We start from the raw sequence: 19129 nt of genomic DNA, 5'->3' as shown, positions 1-19129 counted from the left end.
CAGAGCCAATCCAGGCTCTACAGGGATCCGGACTTTAATTGTCAGGATCCGCCTAGGTGCCTGAGGGGCCGCTTGCTCAGCCTCTCAGCATGCAACTGAGAGCCTGAGCCTAGCACTCGGGTAAGCACTTGAGGGGCAATTCAGAGAGCTATGACTGACGGTCGCTGCTCTCTGCTCAAAGCAGACCAGGAATTGGGCGATCAGCGGTCATGTGATTACCCAATTCTTAGTCTTCGAGCCCCCCCCCCCCCGAAATAACCACTCAGGTTGAGCAGGTAGATTTGTTTTTTGGAATCCTACATGTCTTTAAGAATTTGTCACTGTCATAGCGATAGATTCTTAAAGTGGCATTAAGAAGTACCTGAATTTGCCGCACATGTTGGTAATGTTACAGACGCTGGCTTAAAATTGGTGTAAAGTGCTGTAGGAATATATAGTCAGAGCCCCAAGCTCAAAACAGGCTTATTTGCCAACAGGGAATCCCAGCCCTAAAAATTGATAAGGAAACAGTAGAGAATGTAAGGAAGTGGCCATTTAAGTGGTGATTCCCCGATGATACAGCATACACATAAATTTGTAAAAACAAACAATTATTGAAATATACATAGAAGATACATACAGGGGGCAAACAAAGAGTCTCCTATATCTATCAAATTAGCACGTGTAACAAAACATCAGCTGGTATAATATAAAAACTAGTCACAGCATAATGTCAAATAGGTGTTGTATGGAGCTTGCCAACATGTTTCCCGGCGCAATGGCCGCTTCCTCAGGGCTTCATACCATAGAGTATAACTCCACCTATGCTCAAAATTGTCTGGCGCATCCAAGCTAAGGGTAGACCAAAGAAAAAAAAAAAAAACATCCAGTCAGCCACGATATACATGAGAGAAAACCCAGCTAAATCAGAGGATACATGGTATTTACCCTCAAACCTGCATATGATGAGCCACTCAAAATTAAATCAGAGGTTAGTTAATCCCTGCAACAAGTGCATATCATCCAATTGCTCGGTCAAAGGATCCTTATTCAATATTGAGAAATACACACGTTGGCACCAATGACAAAGTTAGAAGTAGATTCAGTGTCCTAAAAAACGATTTTAGGGACTTATGAGCTAAATTGAGGAAAAGGACCTCCAAGGCAGTTTTCTCAGAAATACTACCGGTACTTCGAGCCACACCAGAAAGGCAGAGGGCGATTAGGGAAGTAAACAAGTGGCTGAGGAGCTGGTGTAGAAAAGGAGGAGTTTGGGTTCCTGGAGAACTGGGCCGACTTCTCAGTCAGTTACCAGCTCTATAGAAGGGACGGGCTGCACCTAAATGAGGAGGGTGCAGATCTGCTGTGAAGATGTCCGAAAAGTTAGTAGGGCTTTAAAACTAGGTGGCAGAGGGGATTTGGGGGGGGGGGGGGGGGGGTAGAGATACTAAGCACGGAACTAATTCCAGAGTGTAGTATGGGGGCATTAGTGGTAGGTTGACAAAAGCACCTCAACCCCAGGTAAGTACTGTAACAAGTCCTATTTGCAAACTCAGAACACCCAATAAGGAGATAGTATGCAACCGGTCTAAACTACGTGGCGTATTCACCAATGCTCCCAAGATGGGAGAACTAGAGCTACTGTTGTACGAGGAGGATTTAGATTTTGTAGGAATTTCAGAGACTTGGTTCAACAGCTCTCATGATTGGCTGGCAACCAGTCAAGGGTATTCCCTATATCGCAGGGATAGGGATAGACAGACTGGGTGGAAGAAACAGATGGTAAATGCACCAACTAGAAACAAAGCGTTACTAGACCTACTGATTACCAACAATACAGACACGGGAATACAAAGACACTGAATTTCAAAAGAGCCAACTTCCCTAAATTATGATCCTTGCAAGAAGATACTAAAACGGGATAAAATCTTAGGAACAAAGATCACGGAGGAAAAATGGGTATGCTTTAAGAGCATAGTAAAAAGGGTATTAGACAGTGCATCCCAATGGGAAATACATTTAAAAAAAGCTAATAAAAGTCCTGGGAGCCTTAACTCCAACGTAAGAATGCATATAAAAGCAAAGAACAAGGCCTTCGAAAAATACAAGGGATCATCAGCATTCCAATTTTACAAAGAATGCAACAAGAAATGTAAGCGTGCAATCAGGGCGGCTAAGATAGAGCACGAAAGGCACATAAGCGGAGGAAAGTAAAAAAAAGTAATTCTTTAAGTACATAAATAGTAAGAAAGGGAGGTCAGATCATATTGGTCCAATAAAGAATGAAGGGAATCTGTTTACTAAGGATGGAGAGACGGTAAAGGTATTGAATTTATTATTCTCAGTCTTCACAAGGGAATCGGGGGGCTTCAGTAACCAAAACTGTAATGTTCATGATACGGGTTATGTACCTGTCAAGTTGTAGCACTATTCTTTTGATGTACAGTTTCCTTGCAGTGATCTTTTACTGCCTACCGAATGCTTGATACTCTATAAAGAACTTGCAAAACAAAATTGCAGATCAAAATCCAGACATTTCAGGGCCACACAGGGTCCATTTGTCAAAGTGCAGACACACAGAGGAATGCATAAACATCCTTTAGGTTTGTGAAGTCTATTTTGCACCATAGCACATGATTGTGTTATTCGGGCACAGCTAATACGTTAAAATTCAAGGGTCCCATTCACACAGGCAAAATCAGCCATGGTGTGGCAAGCATCTTGGAGAAAAATGCAGCAAGAACCTATAGCAAGCTGGTAAAAGCCACAGTTGTCCTCCAGAGTTCGTACTTCAACAGCACAATGAGTGATTACCTTAGATTAGCACAGGGCAAGCAGCTTGTGTTCAGGGGCCATTGAACTGCAGGTAATCCCTCTTTGTGCGGTTACTTTTAAAAAGTGGACAGCTGTGGCCGTGGGGAGCCTGTTATTGCTTTGTGCGCATCTGGGCTCCTGGGAGCAGTTTTCTGCAAGATACCTGCCAACTTGGTCTGTGAATGAGGCCTTACACACATCTTACATTTAAATAAATGCGAAAGAGAAAGAGAAAAAGAGAAAGAAAAAGAGAGAAAGAGAAAAAGAGAAAAAGAGAAAAAGAGAGAAAAAGAGAAAAAGAGAAAAAGAGAGAAAGAGAGAAAGAGAGAAAAAGAGAGAAAGAGAGAAAAAGAGAGAAAAAGAGAGAAAGAGAGAAAAAGAGAGAAAAAGAGAAAAAAAGAGAAAAAGAGAGAAAAAGAGAAAAAGAGAGAAAAAGAGAGAAAGAGAGAAAAAGAGAGAAAAAGAGAAAAAGAGAGAGAAAGAGAAAAAGAGAGAGAAAGAGAAAAAGAGAGAGAAAGAGAGAAAGAGATCACCATCTCCTTCCTCCAGACAATGTGACACTATCTGGAGGAAGGAGATGGTGAGAGAGCCGAGGAACCTCAGCAGGAGATTCCGGAGTGGAGATTTGCAGTCCACCGCGCTGACATATTACAACAGCTGCGTTTACAGACCCAAAACTCAGAGATGCTTTAAACTACCAGCCTGGAGGTGAGAGTTCTGGGAGACCAGATTTATATGGAATCTTAAAGGGCAACACCACTATCACCCATGTTTAAGGAATTATTTTTTGAAAACCTATTAAACCCCATCCAGGATTCCCCATTATAGCTCCACTATTTATGAGGACTTTATTTGCTTATATATCACTGTTTTATATTCACCACTTATTGCACATATTTATTATTAGCAGTTTTTATTAGTAATTTTGATAACATCTAACAGTAATAGATAATGATGAATGCTATATTTATAGTTTTTTATGAACATATTATTTGGTCACATTTGCAATATTTATGCACTCAGGCACTTTTATGTAATTTTGCGTTATTACTTGGACCATAGCAATCTACCTAGAGAAAAGTAATTCCCAGGTTACTAGATCACATTTTTAAATTTGTTTTTATTTATTTGTGTCACGGTACACATCATAGATTTTGCAGCACTGATTTTAGTCTTATATCTATTTATAGATTTTGTTGCACTGATTTTATCTTATGTTTACAAAATACACCATTGATAGCGCAAAGATCACACAACACTTACCAACTGAAGCTGCTGCCTGCTCACTTCCTGTATTTACAGACACACACCTATAGCCCTGCAGCTCTCGTTGGTCCTCTTATGACTTATTCCCCCCCTCCCTTCCTGGAAAACTTTCACGAGAGTGAGAGTTGTGCATGATGTGATAAGCCTAGGCTTATTACCAGACAAGAAACAGGAAGTTGGCTGTATAAGGTATTTACTGGCAGAAAAAAAACAAAAAAAAAAAACAAAGGTTTACTATCCAAAGTTAAAACAAGGGAAGAAGATTTAATAGATGGAAAGTTGAAAGAAATGACAGACGGTCCACTTTAAGATTCCAACCACATACCTGTATCTGAGACATACAGAACGGGATCTGGCTTTTTAACTTTGAGAGGCTTTGTAACGGGTGGTGAAATCTCCTCAGGTCTTTTAGACTTCTTAGGCGGCGGTGGTGTGTCCTCTTCAGAATCTGTAGAGTATTAAGTTTACGTTCAGTTCACAAGATTAGACTTGAGCACACACATGTAAACACTGTACACCATGTTAATCAGAATATATATATATATATATATATATATATATATATATATATATATATATATATATATATATATATATATATATATATATATATATATATATATATATATATATATATATATATATCTCTATCTATCTCTATCTCATGTTCTATGCATTTCACAAGGTTTGTTTGAGCTTGACTGATGAGGTTATTAGGTATCATTAGATAAAGGGTTGCCCCCTGTGTAAAAGTAAAATTCTCAGTGGCTAACGAAGGAGTGGCTTCACAACAACTCCGTGACTGTTCTTGAATGGCCCAGCCAGAGCCCTGACATAAACCCAAATAAGCATCTCTGGAGAGACCTAAAAATGGCTGTCCACCAACGTTTACCATCCAACCTGACAGAACTGGAGAGGATCTGCAAGGAGGAATGGCAGAGGATCCCCAAATCCAGGTGTGAAAAACTTGTTGCATCTTTCCCAAAAAGCCTCATGGCTGTATAAGATCAAAAGGGTGCTTCTACTAAATACTGAGCAAAGGGTCTGAATACTTAGGACCATGTGATATTTCAGTTTTTCCTTTTTAATAAATCTGCAAAAATGTCAACAATTCTGTGTTTTTCTGTCAATATGGGGTGCTGTGTGTACATATATATATATATTTGGGGCTCCAAACAATATATATGCTGGCTGCCTTGGAGGGGACAGGGAGGAGGCGGGACGAGAGTGCCGCACATACAGGAGAATTACCTGTTTACACAGCAGCCTCTGTAATAGGAAGTCCGTCTCCTGCGCTGCCATTGTACGACTGCTCTGTCCATCAAAGGAGGCGGGACTTTGTATTAAAGAGGCCGCCGAGAAAACAGGAGTTTTTCCTGTAGGTAATCTTTTGGCGCTCGTCCAGCCCCCCTCCAAGGCTGCAGATGAATGGGCATCAATCAGGCTGCACTGAGGGCAATGGCGAGTCTGCATTCTTGGAACTTGTGAGGCTGCAGATGGGCACCGACGCTTATTTTGCTTCACAGTTCTTTATTTAAAATACGTTGTTTTCCCTGAAAGTTCAGCCCTCATACGTTTACTTCATCAAATCTGGCCCTCTTTGAAAAAAGTTTGGACACCCCTGCTTTAATGTGTGAAGGACAATAAATTGGCCCTTTGTTTAGAGAGTTTGGAGACCCCTGATTTAGACGATTCCTAGAGTTCATTAAAAAAAAAAAAAATGATCAAAGCTTATCTGGAGATCTGTGCTGTTATTTAAAGGAAGCCTTTCGTTTGCCCATCAAAGGCCAAAACAGGTTTGCTTTTACATCCCCCCACAAAATACTCTTTGCATATACTTCCCTTGTATTCGCAACCCACCACTCTTTTTAGTACCAGGAGCCGAAGGAAATACCCAGCACTTCTGGGCATGTGACTCATTCAATGCAACAGAACTGGGCCAATGCAGTGGTGTTACACAGGAAGTTCCATAGACCGGTTTAAGTTACTACTCTAGAAACTCATAAGCTACTTGCCTTTCCTACCAGGGGCAGAATAGAGCTACTGAGGAGTAAAAGAAGGTATGCATATACTGCTGGAGATGGGAAGCAAGGGTTTAGGGGGATTAAAAAAAAAAAATGAACCAGCTGCTTTGCCCTGCATCGACAAATGACAGGTTTAGTTTAAAGTGCATTTTCACTTTTGCAGACAGATTGGGATAACACCTACTTCATACTTGTTACATTTGTTGCATTACCATAACAAAGAAAAAAAATGCTGGTTACCTTTGTACTTGCTTAAAAATTCTTACATGCGCACCCTGCTTTGTAATGATTAGGAGGGGGCGATGGAGTAATGCTTAACATTACTGTGTTTGCAATTCCTAATTAGCAACTGTGAACTAGATTTGAACAATCTCTGTCCTAACAAAGTTAAAAATGTAGAAACCACCTTCCTACATTGTTGCATTGTGTCCCTTCCCTCCAATCAGCTCTCCTTATTCAGCTCTACAGAGTGCAACTTCATCTTTCTGCCCCTTTTTCTGAGTTCAGGGGATATGCAAACTAGAGTGCTTTGAAAAATTCCCCCTTGAAATTTTCCACATTTTGTCATGTCACAATCAAGAACGTACAATGTATTGTTTGGGAAGGAAAATGACAAATGGTTTAACAGTTTTTTCAAATAAATAAATATCTGAAAAGCGTGGGGTGCATTTGTATTCAGCCCCCTTTATTCCAATACCCCTAACTAAATCTAGTGGAACTATTTGCCTTCAGAAGTCACCTAAGGCCTCTTTCACACTTGTGCGGCCTTAAAGTCCTGCGATGTTGATACCACTTCAGCCTCAGAAGATTTGGCTGCTCAATGACCAGGAAATTTTTTTTGCGATACGGCACTGCGTCGCTTTAATTGACAATAAGCATATAGTGATTGGTTTGCACAAAAGTTATAGCGTATACAAAATAAGGAATAGATTTATGGCATTTTTTTTTTTTTTTTTTTACTATTTTACTAGTAATGGCAGCAATCAGCACAAATCGGAAACTTGACACATTTTTGGGATCAGTGACATTTATACAGCGGTTAGTGCAATAAAAATGCACCGATTACTGTATAGTTTACACTGGCAGGGAAGGAGTTAACACTAGGGGGCGATCAAGGGGTTAACGGTTCCCTAGGTGTGTGCTAACTGTAGGGGGGGTGGGACTGACATGGGGAGGAGAGGGATCGGTGTTCATACTTAGTATGAACACACAATCTCTCTCCTCTCCCCTGAGAGAACCGGGATTTGTGTGTACACACACACGTTCTGTCACAAGCAATCGCGGGTGTCCGGCAGTCATCACACCCGCCGGGCACTCGTATCTGTTTTCTTGGACCCCGCGCCTGTGACAGACAGAACGCTGGTCCAATGCTGGGATGCATTCGGTCTATTACAGGCACAGGTCAGGAGGTTGCGGGGCTGTGTTGAGCAGAGCGGAGACAATTATAATGTAAGCGGCGGTAACAGCGTGGTATCCTGCGGCTCTCCTCTTCCTCCAGCGATGCATTCCTCTGCCAAGGCGAGGCTGCTATGGGCACAGTAAGACTGCATTGGGCACAGTGGTTGCAATGGGCACAGTGAGGCTGATATGGTGGGCACAGTGAGGCTGATATGGTGGGCACAGGTATTTTTGCATAAAATATTTAAGTGTCGTTTCATGAGATAACTTATGAGGGCATGTTTAGGGGCGGGGCAGGGTAGGGATTGAGTGAGGCACTGGTGGCGAGTAACCCTTAAGACCTGGCTAGTAGTTTAGGACTTGAAATTTTGAGATATAGATATATATTTTTTTTTTTGTCAGACAGAAGTATATATCTGTCCAAACCTTAATATTTTGTTTTGCATACTTACTTTAATCCAGCTTGGACCAATATAAGTATACATATTCCATACTTGTCCGATCCGGCTGGAAGTGGAACTACTATAGTGATCCTTGCCGTCTTCCAGCTTCCATGATGGGTGGTTGCCTTGCTGCAAAGTAACCAAAGGGGTTCACTTGCTTGTCATGGGTGTGATTCAGAGCACACTTTGCATTTTTTATTCAATCAATGCAAAGCATTCTCTGGTTGGACTAGGTGAAGATTGTAACATTACTGCCCCGCCTCTGCACTCTGTCTAAACAGAGAACTCTTTGCAACCATTAAGGATGCAAGGCGTTTTCTGAATGATGCCACAAGATAGAGAGGACTGCTGTAGTAACGGCAGCCTCTACAGTGAAGCCATGCTTCCACAGAGATCATCCAGGTATGGAATATGCATACTTACATTAGTCCAAGCTGGACCAACATAACTGCAAAAATAAATATATGTAATTCAGCTTTAAAAATTGTAAATTTACGTACTTTCACATAATTATTTGAAGTATGAGAGTGTTCCATCTGGAAAAGAAGTGGACCTGTAATTGCAGCTTGTTTTTTCAGTTATTTGACAAGCCTATCATGGACTGCTGGAAGGAGACTCACTTCTTTAGGAAAAAAACCCTTTAGCTTCATTTTTCTGGTATGGAAGATAAACTATGACCTCTTGTGGCAGAGAGCATATAAAACCAAAATTCCAATTCAAAACAGTCCTGATGCTATTACTCAGTCCAACATTTCAAAGCAGTTTTTATTAAAATTATTATCAATCCACTAAAATCTAGAATAGAGAAGGTCTTTTTTTTTTTTTTTTTCACTGCATTGCCCAGAATCCTGTCCATTACAACCGTCGGGTGTATATTTAAAGCCCCACACACACACCAACCTCATAGACCAATGAAACAAATGTGATAAAGATATGACCTGAGTCAATGATCACCCTCCTCTTCTTCTTAGTTTGCTGCTTTTTCCTTGCATCATCATCGCTGGTTGGACTCTTCAACTAAAAAGAAAAAAAAACAAAAAACGAAGAGGTCACAAAATAACCCGAGTAACATTGTGTGTTTATCATACAAAAGATACCCTTCTAACAGCTCAAACCATCATATAGCAGCCAGGCACAATTTCTAGATGGCTCTGTTGGGCTTTCTTATTGGCGTCTGCAGACACTATTTATTCCATCATAAAATCCCACATACTAAAAGATATGCTTGTTTGTTCCTACCTGAAGAAGGGCGTAAGCATTAGGGATGGGCGAACGGTTTGGCCCGAGCATAAGTTCGGGCCGAACTTTGGTTGTTCGGATGTTCTGCAGAACACCGAACAATATGCGGTGTTCAGGGCAAATTCGAAAGCCGCCGGAACACCGTTAAAGTCTATGGGACATTAACATGAAAAATCAAAAGTGTTATTTTTAAAGGCTTATATGTAAGTTATTGTCATAAAAAGTGTTTGTGGACCCGGGTCCTGCCCCAGGGGAAATGTATCAATGCAAAAAAAAAAAAGTTTTAAAAACGGACATTTTTTCGGGAGCAGTGATTTTAATAATGCTTAAAGTGAAACAATAAAAAGTTAAATATTTCTTTAAATTTCGTACCTGGGGGGTGTCTATAGTATGCCTGTAAAGTGGCGCATTTTTCCCATGTTTAGAACAGTCCCTACACAAAATGACATTTCTATAGGAAAAAAGTCCTTTAAAAGTACTCGCGGCTAGGGCTGGGAGGTTTTCTGAAAAAAAAAAAAAAAAAAAAAACCCCTCGATTCACATCGAGTTTTTTTTTAGTTTTTCTCACCGCGCCGGTCCTGAGGAGCTGGAGTTTTTAGGCAAGGCCACGGCTTCAGCCTAGTCCGTGGCGTCCGGCGTCGTGGACTAGGCCGAAGCCGTGGCCTCACCTAAAAACTCCTGCCCACAGCTCCTCAGGACTGGCACGGTGAAAAATAAATAAATAAAAAAAATCTAAAAAAAAAAAATCGATTTGCTTAAATTTTGAATGGACCTCTCAACGCGATTCAAGATTTAAATCAATTTTTTCCCCAGCCCTACTCGCGGCTATAATAAATTGTCAGTCCCAGCAATACAGATAAAAGAAGTCACTGAAAAAAACAACATGGGATCCCCCCAGTTCATTACCAGGCCCTTTGGGTCTGGTATGAATATTAAGGGGAACCCTGCGCCAAAATTAAAAAAAAAAAAAAAAAAAAAAAAAAAAAAAAAAAAAGGGGGTTCCCCCAAAAATCCATACCAGACCCTTATCCGAGCACGCAACCTGGCAGGCCGCAGGAAAAGTGGGGGGGACGAGAGCGCGACCCCCCCCCCCCCCCCCGGAACCGTACCGGGTCACATGCCCTCAACATGGAGATGGTGCTTTGGGGTAGCCCCCCAAAAGGACCCCACCCCCTTCTTATGTAACTGAGGGCGGGGCCACATGGTGATGTTCCCGGGTGACCCCGCCCCCCTCTGACACACGGAGACTTCCCCATGGCTTTCCTGGGGCAGTCTCTGTGCGTCAGAGGGGGGGCGGGGGTCACCTGGGAACATCACCATGTGGCCCCGCCCCCAGTTATATAAGAACTGTCGAAGAAGACGCGTCATACGGCGGGTGCCTCCCATGGAGGCGGGTCAGTCGCGGCTTTTTTTTTTTTTTTTTTCCGGTCCGTCGGTGGAGCGAAAGAAGATGAACGGACTTTGTGGGACATTTTCATTTTTTTATTTTTTAATAAAGGACTTGTCCCAAGCTGTGTCTTATCTTTTGAAGAGCTGGGCGTTTTTCTCCCAAAAAAAAAAAAAAAAAAACACACACACACACACACACACACACACACACACACACACACACACACACACACACACACACACACACACACACACACACACACACACACACACACGATCTGATTTTTTTTTTTTGATGGACACCGCGCTGGACCTGAGGAGCTGCGGGCACGAGTTTTTAGGCGAGCCTGCGGCTTCGGCCTAGTCCGGCCTCGCGGACTAGGCCAAAGCCGTGGCCTCACCTAAAAACTCCTACCCTCAGCTCCTCAGGACTGGCACAGTGTTCGCACCGGTCCTGGTTTAAAAAAAATAAAAAAAAAAACGATTTGCTGAAAATTTGAATCGATTTGACCTCTCAACTCGATTCAAGATTTAAATCGATTTTTTCCCCAGCCCTAGTCTTTTGTACCATTTTGACACTTTTTGTGAAATAGTAGGGGGTACATTTGTATCCCGTTACCATTTCACACAGGGGGGGGATCTGGGGGTCCTCTTCCAGATTCCGATAAGCCCCCCCCCGCCTGCAGACCCCCACAACCACCGGGCAAGGGTTGTGGGGATGAGGCGCTTGTCCCCATCAACATGGGGACATGTCGCAAGTACTTTTAAATGATTTTTTTTTGCTTTAGAAATGTCATTTTGTGCAGGGACTGTTCTAAACACGGGAAAAATGCGCCACTTTACAGGCACACTATAGACACCCCCCAGGTACGAAATTTAAAGGAATATTTCACTTTTATTGTTTCACTTTAAGCATTATTAAAAATCACTGCTCCTGAAAAAACGGTCGTTTTTAAAAGTTTTTTTTGCATTGATACATGTCCCCTGGGGCAGGACCCAGGTCCCCAAACACTTTTTATGACAATAACTTGCATTATTCAAGTTTGTGTCCCATAGACTTTAACGGTGTACGTGTGTTCTGCCAAATTTTTTGCCTGTTCAGTATGTTCTGGTACGAACTGTGTTCGGCCCATCCCTAGTAAGCATTATAGCGCGAAACTGTTGCATGGAAGGATATGTACATTTTTTGGTATGTAAATAATTTTTCAATAAACTACAAGTGCAGCAGTCCCTGAATTCGTTTTTATATATGGCCTTTGAGAGCCTGATTGCATGCACTGGAAGAGCACCACAGTGCCGTTTGCCTCACATGTGAAAACATACCATAAGATGGTACATTTGCAATTTGTGTTTGGTGTATATATAGCCAAAACCTTTTTTAGCTTTGGAAAGCATGTTCATGCCAGGTAATTTTTTGACGTTTGTGTACTATTGGGGAAATTTCCCTTCACTTCCTGTCCCAGAAACTCAGCAAGAAGTTAGAGGAAATCTCTAAAGTGATGGGAATCACCCCCTTAGACAATTTACCTTCACCTTTTGTTCTGTGGACAGCTATAAATTTTTGGATTACCCCTCACTGTAAAACTTCCATTACAGTAAGGAAAGAAAGTATACCCACTGTGTACTAATATATAAATCAGAGGTCTCCAAACTGCAGCCTGTGGACCGAATGCGGCCCTTCGTTTTAAAAACTTTTTAAAAGGCCCTTGGGATACTATATTATTGGACACTATTCTTCCCACTGACCCCAATGATGCAATTTATTTACTCCCACTGACCACCAAGCCTATGCCATTTACTCCCACTGATGCCAAAGCATTTTCTATTCCCACTGGCCACAGTCCGCCTCCCCTAAAGTTAACTGGCCCTTAGTTTGAAAAGTTTGGAGACCCCCTGATATAAAGTATAAAAGTAAACACTTACCTTATCTTTTGACCTTTTGTGTTCTGTGACTTCATCTGATGCTTTAGATCTCGCTTTTTTATCGATTTTCTCATTAGATCTCTCTTTATCAATTTTCTCATTAGAGGTTTTCTTGGCAACTGGGCTTACTCCAAAAAATTTTCGAATATCCTTTAACAGAAACAAGATACAGCTAATAATGAGAACATCTAGGGCCCCACTCAACTAGGCAGCCTATAAAATGTACAAACTCACTGCAAACACAGCCATTCACTTTAAAGTGTTTTGTGAGCACTGGTCATGTGTTGCGGTGCATTTCACAAACATTTTCTGTAGGGATGCACCAATAGCAGTTTTTTAAGACCGAGTCCGAATAACTATATATTTTTCCTTAAGTACTCACCGATACCAATTACCGATAACTATTTTGCACTTAGATGCATTTAGACCTGGTTCACATATGTGCGGTCCAGTTTTGACAGTGGGATTTCATCCCCCTTTGAAGCGATTCTGGTAAGCGTTTCAGGAGCAATTCAGGCGTTAGTTGTCAAAGCGAGATGGTCGATCCATATGGTCACAATCTTGCCTGGTCCTGGACCAGCTCTGTGACTTCAGCCCGCTGTCTTCTGAAAATGGGTCACAGGAGTACAGAACGAAATGCACTCCTGTGATGCACAGCCAAATGAGCTTTGGCTGCACTTCTCCTTTAACCCTTTCACTGCCAGGTCCATATGGCAGTACGGGGAGCGGTGCGGGTGAAGTTGGGGCTTACTAAAGATGTGTTTACCAGCCCCCTCCCTGTAGTACATTGGACACAGGCAGCGATCACTACTGATCGCTCCTGTGTGCACAGACAGCTGTGCATAGTAAACCGAGAGTTTATTATATGTCAGTTTATGAATAAATGAGGAGTCTCTATACAAAATTACTTATTCATTCATGTAAAGTGCTGCAGAGAAAGGGACTTTCTTCAGTCCCTTTTTTTTTTCTACAGGTCATGTGCTTTCAGAAAATGTCAAATTCTGAAAGCTGCAAGTGAAAAATGGTAAGCTCCGGGTTTTTTAAGTAAATTGTTTTTTTTTATAGTTTTGCATACCTTCAGTTTTCACCATTTTACAAAAAGGTGCAATTTTTGTCATTTATTTCACCTTTTCATCTATTAATGAAAGGGTGTTTTAACTTTGGATAGTAATACATTTTTTTTTCTGCCAGTAAATACATAATACAATACCTTATACTTCCTGTTTCTTGTCTGGGAAAAAAGCCTAGGCTTATGACATCATGCACAGCTCTCTCTATCTCTCACTCTCATGAGAGTTTGCCAGGATGAGTCATAAAAGGCCAATGAGAGCTGCAGAGCTGGAGGTGTGTGTCTGTGTAAATCCAGGAAGTGAACAGGCAGCAGCTACTGCTGCCCACAGTTAAAATGGATGCAGCCAGACTCAGTGGAGGGAGATTTCTGCAGCATATTAGTCAAGTACAGAATCACAGTATATATAAAATAATATGCAAAGTGGTTGGAGGGAAGCTTCAGAATGGCAAAGATGTTATTATGAATTATGTGAGCAGACTGAAGTTCCCTTTTTTAAAATGTACAAATATTTGCTATTAACTCAATATAGGTTTTAACTTTTATATTTAGTAGGAATTTGGCAGCAATTTTGTACATTTTTCCATGTATGAATCCACTATGATTTTAGTGTATTTTTAGCGAAAATACTGTTTTGATAAACATTTGCACAAATATCGCTGTGCCTTAAAAATCAGTAGCATCTTTTTATTCTACTGGCCATGTGCTTTCAGAAAATATATGGTTTGGGGAGATCTTTTACAAACTTTGAAAGCTGTAAGTGAAAAAGGAAAACCTCCAGATTTTTAGAGACATTTTTGCGTACGTCCGATTTTCACCATTTCTCAAAAAGACGCAATTTAAAATTTACAAATATTTGTTATTTATTAACTCAAGACAGGTTTAGCTTTTATATTTAGAAGGAACTTAGCAAATTTTTACAAACACAGCAGGAATTTTGTATCTACTAATAATGATTGTAAAGCCCTGCGCAAACTGTTGGCGCTATATAAATCCTGAATAATAATAATAATAATAATTTTAGTGCATTTTTAGCATCTTCCATTTATTCTACTGGTCCTTTGCTTTCAGAAATTTTATAGCTTGGGGGGTCTTTTAAAACCACAAAGCGAAAAATGAAGACCTCCAGATTTTTAGAGATATTTGGATAGTTATAGTTTTGTGTACCATTTTGCAAAATGGTGCAATTTAAAAAAAATTTACAAATATTTGTTATTTATTAACTCAATACAGGTTAAGCTTTTATAGCTGGGGGGGGGGGGGGAGGGGGTGGTAGGGGATTATTGGTGAGGAAACCAATTTTATGCTAGGAGAGGTCCTCTAAAGCAGAGCTCCACCCAAAAGGGTGAATCAACGTTTGTTCACACCCCACCCACCACTGCCACAATGGCACTATTTGAGGGGGAGGGGAGAGCGGGTACCTGGTTTTGACAGGTACATGCTCCCACTTCAGCGGCGATCTATGAGCATTTCCGGCCCCTCCTACTCCCCCCCCTTCTGGGACACACACACACAGCTCTCAAAAGACAGCGGGACCATTCAGAAGGCTTAACTACTGGTTTCCCTTACTTACAATGCTGGCGCCTGCATCCAAAGCCAATTAACGAATCAGCTCAGGGTGCCGACATCGCAGGATCTCTGGACAATTAAGCTGCTGGCTTTAATTACCCCCCCCAAAACTGGAGCTCCGCTTTAAATAGTCACCTATATCAGACCGACCCTCTATGTCCTTTCAGCAATGATGCATTAACGGCTATATATGAGCCTATATGATGAGAGAGAGGGTGCAGCAAACAGTGAAGAAGAAGCAACAAATCTTAAAAGCTCAATATATTCCACCCTTAGTGAATCTGTGGTTAGATGAAATGTAAAAACACTACTGCACTTTCCATGTGTAAGTAAAAGCTGCTTGGTTACACAGGAGCACATTTTTATTTACAATGGTGTAATTGTATCATACCCCAATATAAGAAACAGCATTACAGCTCTGGCATAGACTACAAGTCAATCTGATATCTTTGCACACAACATATGAAACATTAATACCATTTACATGTACAGACTCTACAAACCAATTGCTCAGTTGTTTACACCAGACACTTGGACATTTGCATTAAAGTTTTGTGAAAGAGAGAGAAAAAAAAAAAAAAAAAAAAAATCAAAAAACTGAAACCACAACATCCAATGTTTTTATTGTGTCAGGTGACACCCTGCAGCCAATGACAGCTGAGACACACTGGTGTCAACAATTACCCAGCATTCCAAGTTCTTATGCAACACAAAATTATGCTCATCCCTAATTGAGGATCTGCTCTTATAATAAGAATTTAGAGAAATGCCAAATCCGTCTGATCTACTATATCAGTGAGATATTGTATTAGATATAATTTGCTTGTTAAGAAGATTGGACTCCTGTTCATACTAAAGCTGACAGCTGTTTACAAGGAATAGTCTTCATTCCCTGCAGCGTAACTTTTAAAAAGTAATATACGACATTGAAATAGTACATTTGTTTGTTTTTTTTTTAGAGGGATTTTTACTGCTGTCTGTCTCTCTTTAGCCTGTCTGCCATCGTCACTGAAAGTGAAGGAAGATCCTGAGTTATCCCCAGAAAAGGAAGAGAACAAAAACCTTCCAAAGGGGACACTAGTTCTGGTAACAACCAGGGATTCCCTCATTTTCAGGGATTGCACTTCACTTTCCGTTTTGGCTACAGGACAGAAAGGAAAGGGAAATATCACCAATGGGACACAGTTGGCAAAAATAAAGCCAGCGGGGTTATAACCTTCCCTTACTCAATAAAAAATAAAAGTTTTGCTTATAGTTCTACAACTTTGTTGTACTTTAAATAAGCTGCAACAAAGTGTCTCTGTTACCAAGCCATACCATTTGCCTTATGCCATCTTCCGTTTTCTAATTAACACATTTAGATGCTTCTTGTTATGCCTCCATCAGCTGGAAAAAGAACCTCCATCACTTATCAGCTTGTGGTTTACATGCCACCTCACGTCCAATGTCTAGTGCTTTTCTGGGACCTTATTCTTTTTAAGGACTAGATTTTACACCCAAATACTCTGTTTACAGTCACTGATCCCTGCTGCCTCTCTTCCAACTTGCTCATCCGTCATCGACCAACTTTGTCAGCCCTGATTCTCACTGCCTCCTGTCACATTCAGCCCCACCACCAATTGCTGCTTTCTTATCACATCCTGCTCCACCACCAATCCCTGGTGCCACCTCTCACATCCCCACCAATGCCTGCTGCCTCCTCTCACAACCTGCTCCACCGATTCCTGCTACCTCTGCTTGCATCCTGCACCGCCGCCGCGCCCCGCTGTCACATCCTGCACCGCCGCCGCGCCCCGCTGTCACATCCTGCACCGCCGCCGCGCCCCGCTGTCACATCCTGCACCGCCGCCGCGCCCCGCTGTCACATCCTGCACCGCCGCCGCGCCCCGCTGTCACATCCTGCACCGCCGCCGCGCCCCGCTGTCACATCCTGCACCACCGCCGCTGTCACATCCTGCACCACCGCCGCTGTCACATCCTGCACCACCGCCGCTGTCACATCCTGCACCACCGCCGCTGTCACATCCTGCACCACCGCCGCTGTCACATCCTGCACCACCGCCGCTGTCACATCCTGCACCACCGCCGCTGTCACATCCTGCACCACCGCCGCTCCCCGCTGTCACATTCTGCACCACCGCCGCTCCCCGCTGTCACATTATGCACCACCGCCGCTCCCCGCTGTCACATCCTGCACCACCGCCGCTCCCCGCTGTCACATCCTGCACCACCGCCGCTCCCCGCTGTCACATCCTGCACCACCGCCGCTCCCCGCTGTCACATCCTGCACCACCGCCGCTCCCCGCTGTCACATCCTGCACCACCGCCGCTCCCCGCTGTCACATCCTGCACCACCGCCGCTCCCCGCTGTCACATCCTGCACCACCGCCGCTCCCCGCTGTCACATCCTGCACCACCGCCGCTCCCCGCTGTCACATCCTGCACCACCGCCGCTCCCCGCTGTCACATCCTGCACCACCGCCGCTCCCCGCTGTCACATCCTGCACCACCGCCGCTCCCCGCTGTCACATCCTGCACCACCGCCGCTCCCCGCTGTCACATCCTGCACCACCGCCGCTCCCTGCTGTCTCTTCCTACGTCACCACTGACCCCCGCTGCCTCCAGCACCAATGATCCCTTCTAATAATGTTTCCTGTCACTGATATTTGAGTCCCTTTCTGATACCCAATGTCTTTCTGCACCCGAATGGTCCTACTCATCTCTTGATCTGAACCATGAGCTCCCAATAACAGCTCGGCTGAATATTTTTTGGGGTTAATTGGGTTGCTCATCCCACAGATGCATGTGGATCAGCATGGCCCCACTGACAGTTGGCTATGTGTCAGATGACACCATTAGACAGGGATCCCATATTGGGCATTCCTGGGCACTCAGTCATGTGACCTGATGAGATAACAGTTGAGATCAGAGGCCTTCCTTAGGTGTTGGGTGATCACAGGTCAGAATGGGAAGTATATGTATTATCACAGAACATCAGAAATGTCCAGGCCTGACATTCAGTGTAATAGAAATCAGAATAAAAGCTACATTCATTCCCACCCTCATGGATAAGCATTGCATCCACGGTTTATATTCTGCCTGACAGTGCAGAATAGCTGCAGACCAGCTCTTAGTACATACCATGGCAGGCCCTGCAGTCTCATCACACGTCCTCCTGTCCCGTCACCAAACCCCCGGCACCCCGCGATTGGCGCCAAGTCTTCCAGATCAGGCAGCAAGCCTACAGTATGAAACACAGCAAGCATGCATCCCTTCCTGCGTACTCGCCCCCGTGCGCGACCCCGCACCACCTTTTCCACACTGCGCATGTCCCTCCCTGTGAGCATATAAGCTTCTGATGGTCACATGACCCCGAGCGGCCGACAGTAGTCAGGTGTCTATACGGCGTTTCCCGCCGTCCTGTCATTGCCCGTCCAGTCAGTGCTCAGCATCTCCCTCACATTTCGTGTCTGTTATTGTTTATGCAAAGTAAAAGAATCCACATTGTATGTGTACTGTCACATTCACACAGCTCCATGTTTACATCTGCAAGAATCCATTCCTGACCTGTCACAATATACACAGACAGCATCGTCCTCCCAATGAGCCCAGGCTGTGCTGTTGTCTTCAATGACAGGAGGAAGCATGGCCTCTCCTCTGGGATAACACTGCAACAATGTTCTTCCTCTCCTTAATTTCCCTTATATCTGGGTTCTTTCTAATTCCTGCAGTTCCAATGACAAAACAAATAATAGAGGGGACAGGGGGCACTCTGTGTACGCAGATGACATTTTGTTTTATGTAGGTAGGCCTAGGATAACATTACCCAACTTAACCACTTAAGGACCGAGTCTCTTTCTGAGATTTGTTATTTACAAGTTCAAAACAGTTTATTTGCTAGAAAATTACTTAGAACCCCCAAACATACATTTTTTTTCTAACACCCTAAAGAATAAAATGGCGGTCGTTGCAATGCTTTCTGTCACACCGTATTTGCGCAGCGGTCTTATAAGCGC

General features: G+C 43.0%; 1 protein-coding gene across 1 annotated transcript in view; it reads right to left on the bottom strand.

Moving 5' to 3' along the window:
* The window catches only part of RFC1 (replication factor C subunit 1), a 90039-nt gene extending 71577 nt beyond the window's left edge, over window positions 1-18462 (bottom strand). Inside the window, exons 1-4 of the mRNA XM_073608733.1 lie at window positions 18255-18462; window positions 12476-12625; window positions 8863-8941; window positions 4385-4507 (exon numbers count right to left, since the gene is read on the bottom strand). Of these exons, the coding sequence (XP_073464834.1) occupies window positions 4385-4507; window positions 8863-8941; window positions 12476-12625; window positions 18255-18257 (355 nt within the window). The 5' untranslated portion in view covers window positions 18258-18462. The remainder of the gene's footprint in view (window positions 1-4384; window positions 4508-8862; window positions 8942-12475; window positions 12626-18254) is intronic.
* Window positions 18463-19129: the final 667 nt, after the last annotated feature.

This window comes from Aquarana catesbeiana, linkage group LG01, assembly GCF_042186555.1.
Source record: "Aquarana catesbeiana isolate 2022-GZ linkage group LG01, ASM4218655v1, whole genome shotgun sequence".
NCBI lineage: Eukaryota > Metazoa > Chordata > Amphibia > Anura > Ranidae > Aquarana > Aquarana catesbeiana.
This window is presented reverse-complemented; position numbering and strand designations above follow the sequence as displayed.